The sequence below is a fragment of the Salvelinus sp. IW2-2015 genome, linkage group LG34, assembly GCF_002910315.2.
Source record: "Salvelinus sp. IW2-2015 linkage group LG34, ASM291031v2, whole genome shotgun sequence".
In the NCBI taxonomy this organism is placed as follows: Eukaryota; Metazoa; Chordata; class Actinopteri; order Salmoniformes; family Salmonidae; genus Salvelinus; species Salvelinus sp. IW2-2015.
In genome coordinates, this window is record NC_036873.1 from 1,983,472 (window position 1) to 1,994,058 (window position 10,587).

At 44.5% G+C, this 10,587-nt stretch overlaps 1 protein-coding gene across 1 annotated transcript in view; it reads left to right on the plus strand.

The window, feature by feature from the left end:
- LOC111958355 (teneurin-3) overlaps positions 1-10,587 on the plus strand; it is a gene marked incomplete at its 5' end in the record, with an annotated part of 80,464 nt that overhangs the window by 31,902 nt on the left and 37,975 nt on the right. The window contains 1 exon segment of the mRNA XM_070437240.1: positions 2,119-2,358. Within this exon segment, the coding sequence (XP_070293341.1) occupies positions 2,119-2,358 (240 nt within the window).

A 10,587-nucleotide genomic window follows, 5' to 3' on the forward strand; every position in this document is an offset into this window, starting at 1 on the left:
AGCGGAATACTTCAGTAAAAATTTGAGCGTGCCTTTACTGGTCCCAAAATATATGGAGCAGAAAGGAACCTGAGGACAGGGACATGCCAAGGCACCAGGGACCTGAGGAATAAAGAATGAGTTGATTACCGGCTGCATTGTATGATTTGTGGTAACTATTTCCTATTACTGCCGGAGGGAAATAATTGATGATAATCAAGAGCAGTAATTTAAAAAAGTTATGGTATTCGCAAAAGATAAAGTACCATTGTTGAGGAAGCTAATTGATACGGGATGATTGATAAACACTAATGATACTGTAACTCTAGTAATTATTTAATTTATTTAGTTAATAAATATATATGGAACTATATATATTAATATACAATATTATAGCATGATTTTAAGAAGTATTTAATGTCAATTTTTAAAAACTGATGTATTGAATCAAATACAATATTATTTCATCATTATTATTATCATAAAGTATCTAACAATAAAGTATAGCTAGTAAATTCAGAAACAATATGAATTGTTATAATATTTTGTATGTAAGTGTTTTATCACATTGCTAAGACGTGTTAATTACTGTTATCCATATTTAAGTATGTCTCTATGAATCATGCAGACAATGTCAAGTCGTGTAATTATTATTTAATTGTCTGCCAATTTTATTGTTGCTACAAAAGTAATGATTTAGATTATCGGCATTTTTTTTTTAATATCTATGAAATAAGAATTGGTACCTTTTTTAGTTTATTATTACAGAATAATTGTATTTATTTGATATGAGGCTATTTCAGAATAGCGTGCGTTTAAAGTACTGCACTTAATACTAGGTGCAGATGGTTTACATATTGTTGCTTTGAAAACACACTAACAGGCTTGATCCCATTAACTCCTTTTGTCTTTAAACGTTTTTTTAAAATCAGCACCCAGTTGTTGTGTTACTGGTGGGGAGGCTTTATGGTTCTTAAATGTGTGGGACACACACATGCATCGTTTCAATCTCCCACGCTGTGTGATCCCTCATGAAACCCTTTTGAGAAAGTGAGAGAACTGAGAGCGACCGACGAGAGAGAAGAAAATATGCTATTTCACTTGCTTTGGCATGGAAACATACTGTATGATTCCATGCCAATAAGGCCCTTTGAATTAATTGAATGAGAGAGAGGTGCAAGCTCAGGCACACACCTACCCAGGGTGCCCCACACCAATAAACACCTCACACCCCACAGCCCAACCCCCAGCCCATACACCAGCGCTAACACCATTTTCAATTCCAAAACGACCACCATTACCAGATAAAAACCTGCCCGTCAGTCCCAGCACCACTAATGAAACATTCCAATGATAAAAGCCGTATCATGACGACAAGAGGCAGCTGTGGTGTATACTCCATTTAAACCTGCTACGGTTCCTTCAGATCGCATTCTCACAGAGGTGAAAATCATCTTGAAGAAACTACCATATTCAAAGCCTGTATTTAATTACACATTTTTGGTGACAATGCTAAATGAGTCGTGCTGTGTGTGTGTTGATGTGTGATGTGTTGTGTGTTGTGTGTGTGTGTGTGTGTGTGCTGTGTGTGTGTGTGTGTGTGTGTGTGTGTTCTGGTTTGTTGTGTTGTGTGTGTGTGGCGTTTAATTCAGCGAAAGTGTGAAATATTATATTTGGGGTCCTATTTTAAAAGCATTGAGTGTTATATATCCTGGACTGCATAGCTTGGTTAGCTGTTGGGACGCGCGAGGATTAACAAGGAAGTGGTGTTGAGTTAAAATTTTGAAAATTATTTGGCCTGAATTGTCTGTAAAGAGAGAGTGAAGAGAGTTTGTTAACGCTTTGATTTGACTTTCCTGTGGGTTGATCAATCTGGTCAAGTTAAAACTGTTGCAACTAACTGCCATTCAGAGTGTTACGTTTGATCCCTCTAGGGCACGTTCGCACACCATGTACAAAAGGCTACGTGTATAGCTTTATCCAACAACAGCAATTCGCTGTATTTTTCGGCAACTTCCACTGCATCACAATGGACACACGACTTTGACACAGCAAACTAATCCCCACTCCCCCACTCACCTCCCTCTCCCCCTCCTCTCTCGCCTTTCTCTCCCCCCCCATCCAGGCATCCTGGACAAGGCAACGCAACGGTGAGAACGTGTTCATCTCCCAGCAGCCCCCAGTGATCAGCAGCATCATGGGTAACGGCCGGCGCCGCAGCATCTCGTGCCCCAGCTGTAACGGCCAGGCGGAGGGCAACAAGCTGCTGGCCCCCGTGGCGCTGGCCTGTGGCGCCGACGGGAGCCTCTTCGTCGGAGACTTCAACTACATCAGACGCATCTTCCCCTCTGGGAACGTCACCAGTGTGATGGAGCTCAGGTAAGCATGGAGAGAGGGGAATAAACAGCCTATTTTGTTGTACTTTTCTTTTAGTCTGAATCAAACCGATGTTGATGATAGCGTTTATTTCTTGAAGATGGTTTTACTTTTGCAATGTTCTTGATCTGTGGTTGTTTTACCTACTTCTGATGAATGACTAACATGCATTTGTAGAGAAAGAGGGATGGACGGATAGATGGAGRGAGGGTGGGTTGGTTGGGTGGGTGGATGGATGGATGGATTGAAGGGGTGGAGGGAGGGTTGCCAGGCCCTCAAACAATGGTTTGGGGAAGGGAGATGGACAGGAGAATTCAGTGATGGATGGCTGGATGACACAAGAGCTACCCCCTGATACACACACATTGATTTGTTTCAGTAAAAATGCAATTTCACACTCACTACATGTGGAGTGTGGTCAGTCTTATCTGGTCATTTACAATGATGAGATACAGAGATGTTATGGAAGGCACACACACATACACACACACACACACACAGACACAGCCTCTCCTCTAACCTGGTCTGTAGGACATTTTAGCCCTGTTATGAACACTCACTGCTCATAAATTACCTTCTCACATTTTCCCCTGATGAAATATATCCTATGTCTCTCTCTCTCTCAATCTCTCTCTAATTCAAATTCAAATTGAGACTTTATTGGCATGAAATACAGTTTGTTGATATTGCCAAAGCAGTATAGTGGTAGGCTACAGCATTTCAGTAAATACAGTACAATGCAATGAGGATAATGAAATACAGTTCATTTCAACAGTAATAATAGTACATATAATCATGTATACAAGTACAACACTAGTTCTCTCTCTCTCTCTATCTCTCTCTCTCTCTCAGCACACAGTAATGCACCCAGGCTTAACTCAATTTCATTATTGGCTTGGTGGATAATGCCCAGTCCTGTAAATTAAATTGACTAATTATAAAAAGTGTGTGTGTGCGCGCGTGCTTGTGCACATGTGTATTATAAATGAAAAGTCCCTCCGCAGCGTTGGCATATACAGTAATCCCAGCGTCCTGGCTATTCACCGGGGGTGCTAACACTGTTGTTTAGGCCCTGCCTCTTCATTGTCTGGAACACAATCAATAGACCATTATGAGCCTGTTACCCTGGAGCACAAGTGTGGAACGCTAATGCTAGCTCCCAGGTGAATCATTCATGGTTTCCTTCTCTCTGGTTAAGACTTGTGGCAGGAGGGGGAAACTACTGCTTAGAGCTGCCACTGCTCAACAACTGTGACGGCTGTGTGTTTGTCTGGGGGGGTCTAACTCTCTGACTGCCTGACTATATATGTACTGTATGTTAATGTGTCTTTGTGTATGAGTATTTGTGTGTGTGTGCGTATGTGTGTGCAAACATCTCTCTTCCTTTGTATCCATGGCAGGACCTGTCTCTYTTTCTGTGTGTTCTCCATCCTGACTAACCAACACTCTTCTAWTATCTCTCTCTTTCTGTGTGTTCTCCATCCTGACTAACCAGCACTCTTCTATTATCTCTCTCTTTCTGTGTGTTCTCCATCCTGACTAACCAACACTCTTCTATTATCTCTCTCTTTCTGAAGAGAGAGATTCTTCTCTCATTCCCTCTCTCTTCTCTCCATCCCTCTCTTCTCTCTCCATCCCCTCTCTTTCTCCATCCCTCTCTCTTTCCTCTCCTCCCTCTCTCTTTCTCCTCCCTCTCATCTTCTCTCGCATCCCTCTTCTTCTCTCATCTCTCTTCTCTCATCCCCTCTCTCCATCCCGCCTCTCTTTCTCTCCATCCCCCTGCTCTTCTTCTCATCCTCTCTTTCTCTCCATCCTCTCTCTTCTTCTCCATCCCTCTCTCTTCTCTGCATCCCTCTCCTTTCTCTCCATCCCTCTCTCATTCTCTCAGCCATCCCTTCCTTCTTCCATCTCTCTCTCTTCTCTCATCCGCTGCTCTCTTCTCTCCATCCATCTCTCTTCTCTCCATCCATCTCTGCTTCTCTCCAATCCCCTCTCTCTTCTCTCCCATCCGCCTCTCTCTTCTCTCCATCCCTGCTCTTCCTTCATCCCTCCCCCTCTCTTCTCTTCCATCCCTCCCCCTCTATTCTCTCCATCCCCCTCTCTTTCCCTCCATCCCCTCGTCTTGCCCTCCACCCCCTCTTCTTCTCTCCAATCCCCTCTCTCTCTCCATCCCTCCTCTCTTCTCTCCATCCTTCTTCTTCCTCTCCATCCTCTCTCTCTCTCATCCCTCTCTCGTCTTCTCTCCATCCATCTCTCTTTCTCTCGCATCTATCTCTCTTCTCTTCCTCCCTCTCTCTTCTCTCCATCCTTCTCTCTTGCTCTCGCATCCCTCTTCTCTTCTCTCCATCCCTTCTCTCTTTCTCTCCAATCCCCCTCTTCTCTCTAAGCATCCTGCTGCTAGCGACGGCTGCTAACATTTATTTGCATTTCTCTACATCTCTCTTTTCCCTCTCTCACACGTTCCCGCACTGCTAATGGTCTTCGACTTCGCTCTATTAATCTGCGGTTTAACAGGCAGCCTGTGGTGTGTGTGTATGTGTGGTGTGTGTTGGTGTGTGTGTGTGGTTTGTGTGTGTGTGTGTGTGTGTGTGGTGTGTGTGTGTGTGTGGTGTGTGTGTGTGTGTGTGTGTGTGTGTGTGTGTGTGTGTGAGAGAGAGAGAGATAATGTTGTGTATGTGTGTCTCTCCATTAAAAATCTAGACTAAAAGCTTGGGCTTGCCAAAATCCCAAGCTACTTGTCAGCCACCTCTCACCTCATTACCGCCGGGCGTGGTTGTGTGTGTGATTAGTCACCCCCTGTGGGTTAGCAGACGGTTTTAGGGGGCTTGGTCTGTGCGGGCGGGACAAGACAGACCTGACAGATTGTCTGAAAGCAGGAGTGTTGGAGGCCATACTAAGCGATGCTACACGTCCAACAATATGTGGGCAAGTTTCCTGTCAGTCTGAGTTGTGTGGTTTGTGTTCTTAATGCCATGGTAGGCATAATGGGTAGCATAATGGAAGTATAAAATGGGGACGGAAGCTTGCGGGGGAAGAGTGCCCTTTTACCAAGGGTTGGGTCTGTTTTTCTCTAGCAGGCACTGTGCCATGAATTATATGCCAGACCATATAATATGTGTGTGTGTGTCTGTGTGTGTCTGTGCGTTTTTGTTGGGTGTCTGCACCAATGTCCTGTGTAGTTGTGTGTTTTCTGTGAATGTATTATGTCAATCATTTTTGTCTGTACAATTTTCAGCATGTGGCACGTGTGGTGTTGTGTGTGTGGGTGTTTATATTCCTTCTGTCACCCTACCTTTGGGTCCAATTGAAGGAGGGCCTCTGTGGCTTTCCCCGTCCCCGCAGCGTGCCTCCGTCGAAGGGGGGACAACACTGCTATCCCGGGCGGTATGCCTGGCACCACCTTCCGTTCTGGAATAGCATACCTTGGTGCCCGTCAGGACCCCTTGGGATCAGTAAGATACGCGGGAGTTTGGGTCTGACACGTACAGCTGCACCCAAATAACCGGGTCCGTCGCCAGGTAGTACCGGTGGGCCGGGTTGTTGGCTACGGAACCCAAAGTGGAGGAAGAGGCGACAGTTAGGGACAGTGACATAGGGACCTACACAGGACTCACACTACACCTTGACATCCAACTTCACATAAAGTACCGCACAACCCGACAAGGAAATGAAACAAAATGAACACAAAAGGACACTGAAATGACAGAGGGGATCAGGCCTGCTGCATTCGTGCGTTGTGAAAGGACCAGAGAGGAAGGATAGAGAGGGCAGCGTCCATTTTTGTGCCTGTGGCCACATCAAATACTAGAGGTGTTAGGAGGAAGGGGCACACGGTTCACAGTGGCATATGGCCTCAGCCGGGGTGAACCTAACGCGATGCGACTGCCGATCAACTATCGTCTGACACGCTCCTAATGACGCCCGTAACCTGTCACATTCGCGTCCAATGCCATCGCCTGCTTGGTGAGCTGTGGGCGCCGGCGGTTGCCGTAGCGGTTGATGAAAGTCAACAACTTGATCAACAGGCGTCAATTAGGACGGCTTAAAATAGGGGGAAGGAGGCAGACACCTCACGCCAAGGACAGGCTGGCTGTTTCGAATGACACACTCATCCTAGAGCGAGAGAGAGGGAGAAGAGACCCGAGAGATACAGAGAGAGACACTGTATATAGACATAATATGACATTTGTAATGTCCTTTTATTCTTTTGCGAACCTTTTTGTGAAGTGTAATATTTACTGTTCAATTTTTTGTTAATTCACTTTTGTTACTATCTATTTCACGTTACTTTGGCAAATGTAAACATATGTTCCCATGCCAATAAAGCCTTTGAATTGAAAATTTAAATTGAGAGAAGAGAGAGAGGTCAAGAGAAGGAATGGCGGAGCATGCTGGAAACTAAACATGTGTCCCTCAGGCTTCAGCGCAGGGGCGTCCAAGATAAACAGAAGAATTAAAAAAAACTTATTTTCTGTTTACATTGGAGGAAAATCTACTTTTGGTGCATTTGACTGTCTTTGCACTTTGCTCTCACTGACACTCCACTGTTCTCCTAGTGCCCACTTCACTTCCAGGTAAAAGTAGACAGGAAACATTCTGGGAAGTAGCTGCCACAGAAGCTTGGCTTTGAATATGAATCTGACGTCAGTGATTCCTCAGTCAGAGCGAGGAACGGTTACGAAAGAGTGTCCGCTTCGAGCAGGCGTAAAACATCAGACAGACACCGCTCCTCCATTATTGAGGTGAATCTTTACATTTCTTTAAGAAATATGACACGAGGCAGGTGTTTCTTCTTGTCGCTGAGGGCTAAAGACAAGGAGGATTTACACAGAGGCAAACACAGAGGCAAACACAGAGGAGACAAACACAGAGGCAAACACAGATAATAAGAAGCTGCACCTCAAAAAAGACAAACAACATTGAAATGATATAATGTTTGTGTTAATGTGTGTGTGTGTGTGTGTGGATACTCCTTCAAGTTTTACAAAGCTCGGCGGAACAGGGGGGCAATAACACTAGTCTTAACGACACTTCCCAAACGGAGAAGAGACGTCTGTGTGTGTGTGTGTGTCTGTCTGTTACCGTGTGTGTGTTGTATATGTTTCTGAGTGTATGTGTGTGTAACCGTGTGTGTGTGTGTGTGATGTGTGTGTGTGTGTGTGTTAGTGTGTGTGTGTGTGTCGTGTATGTGTGTTGGTGTGTGTAGTGTGTGTGTGTGTGGTGTGTGTGTGTGTGTGGTGGTGTGATGTGGTGTGTGTGTACCGTGTGTGTGTGTGTGTAGTGTGTTGTTGGGTGTTGTGTGTGTTGTGTGTGTGTGTGTGTGTGTGTGTGTGTGTGTGTGTGTGGGCCGGTGTGGTTCGTGTAGTGTGGTGTGTGTGGTAACCGTGTGTGTGTGTGTGTGTGTGTGTTAGTGTGTGTGTTGTGTGTGTGGTGTGTGTGTGTACCGTGTGTGTGTGTGTACGTGTGTGTGGTGGTGTGTGTGTGTGTGTCCTGGGCTGTGATGTGTGTGCTGTGTGTGTGTGTTTACCGTGTGTGTGTGGTTGTGTCTGGGTGTATGTGTGTGGTGTGTGTACGTGTGTGTGTGTGTGTGTGTGAGGGACTAGGATGAATGCGTCGGACACTAAAGGAGTCTCTATGATGCATTAGGAGACGCCTCGCAAATGAATGGCCCCAAAGGAAAATTATTGTTGTTACCGATGAAGTATTGAGGAATGAAGAGTGGGACCCGTTTCTATTTTCACCAGACTGTTACTTTTCTATTTTTCCATCTGACGCTTTTCTAATGTTTCACCATTACTGACACTACATTCCCAGGCACAGTTATTCCCCATGACTCCATTATCATTCATGAATGGAATGGTTCCTTCATCGTCCCACTTGATAATTTTCCCAGATATACCCACACCTCTCCTCTTTATGAGAAGATAGGCGCCTCCTGAATTTCTCTCATTCTACTGATGACAGCACAGCACATGCCCGTCTGACGTATCAATAATAGGCCTGATTGTAGGCACCTCCCGCTGTCGGACCAAGAGGGCACCTCTTCCTCTCTTCTCCTCACTTCTGAACACGCACCCATAGTCCTCCTCTCCTCTTTCTCTCTCCTCTGAGCACCACCATAGTTCCTCCTCTCCTCTCCTCTCTCCTCTGAAACACCGCACCATAGTTCCTCCTCTCCTTCTCCTTCTAAGACTTAAGACCCCGCGGTCTTGTCCTCACTGGCTCTTGGTCAAAGGGCCCCAACCGTACAATAACAGAAGTGTTGAGTTGAAAACAGACCCTCAAAACCCCTCAAAATGTTGTTTGTTTGTTGTTAGCGGTTTTAATAAAAGTGTTAAGTTGTCTTTTACAATGTTCTTCACAAATGACTAGGGGGTTCTTGGATGGTTCCCAGCGGTTTTGTAGGGCAGATAAAGGAGTCCGATTCGCGAGGAGCTGATGTTCGGCCAATCCGCTGAAAATGATTCTGAAATCCCTACCAAGCCTTTATGTAAAGAGAGCGACTGTATTCTATGGAGAGCTGCCACTAGGGTTTCACCAGGAACATGAGAGAGAGAGGGAAACAAGAATGGTATGGATCTGTGGTACATGGTTATATTGTTGCTGGAGCTTACCTATGTCTGAAAATCTTTATTTCTTAGAGGAGCGGAAGCAGAAGGGAACAAGAAGGAAGTGAAACAAAAAAGAGAGAGATAACAGAAGAGTGTTTGGTTAGTCCAGGATGGAGAAAACAGTAAGAGAGAGTTATAATAGAATAGCGTTGGTTAGTTCAGGATGGAGAAACACACAGAAAGAGAGAGATATACATAGAATGTGTGGTTAGTCAGGATGGAGAAACACACGAAGAGAGAGATACAGAAGAGTGTTGGTTAGTCAGGATGGGAGAACACACAGAAAGAGAGAGATATAGAATAGCGGGTTGGGTTAGTCAGGAATGGAGAACACACAGAAAAGAGAGGAGATAACAGAAGAGTTGTTGGTTAGTCAGGATGGAGGACACACAGAAAGAGACAAGATACAGAATAGTGTTGGTTAGTAAGGATGGAGAAACAGCAGAAAGAGAGAGATAATAGATATGTTGGTTAGTCAGGATGGAGACACCCAGAAGAGAGAGATAAATAGAATAAGTGTTGGTTAGTCAGGATGGAGAACCCACAGAAAGAGAGAGATAAGCAGAAAGAGTGTTGGTTAGTCAGGATGGAGAACACAACAGACAAAGAGAGAGATAAACCAGAAGAGTGTTGGGTTAGTCAGGATGGAGAACCACACATTAAGAGAGAGATAATAGAATGTGTTGGTTAGTCAGGATGGAGAACACAAGAAGAGAGAGATTATAGAATAGTGTTGGGTTGTCAGGATGGATAACACACAGAAAGAGAGAGATAAAACAGAAGAGTTGTTGTTAGTCAGGATGGAGAACACACGAAAAGAGAGAGTAACAGAGAGTGTTGGTTTAGTCAGGATGGAGAAGCATCACAGAAAGAGAGAGATAATAGAATAGTGTTGGTTAGTCAGGATGGAGAACACACAGAAGAGAGGAGATAATAGAAATAGATGTTGGTTAGTCAGGATGGAGAACACCCAGAAAGAGAGAGCTAATAAGAATAGTGTTGGTTAGTCCAGGATGGAGAACACACAGACAGAGAGAGATAAACAGAAGAGTGTTGGTTGTCCAGCGATGGAGAACACACAGAAAGAGAGAGATAAGCAGAAGAGTGTTGGTTTTGTCAGGATGGAGAAACACACATTAAGGAGAGAGATAAATAGAATAGTGTTGGTTGTCAGGATGCGAGAACACACAGAAAGAGAGAGATATAGAATAGTGTTGGTTAGTCAGGATGGAGAACACACAGAAAGAGAGAGATAACAGAAGAGTGTTGGTTAGTCGAGGAATGGAGAACACACAGAAGCCAGAGAGAGATAACATGAGAGGAGTCTGGATTAGTCCTGGAGGGACGACACAACAGAAAGAGTAGAGAATAAAGTAAATACGTGTTGGTTAGTCAGGATGGAGAACACCAGAAAGAGAGAGATAATAAATAGTGTTGGTTAGTCAGATTGGAGACCACGAAAGAGAGAGGATAATAGAATAGTGGTTGGTTCGTCAGGATGAGAACACAATATCAGAAGATATATATCATAGAAGAGTGTTGGTTAGTCAGGATGGAGAACACCAGAAAAAGAGAGAAGATTAATAGAAGAGTGTTTGGTTAGTCATGGAGGAGAAACACC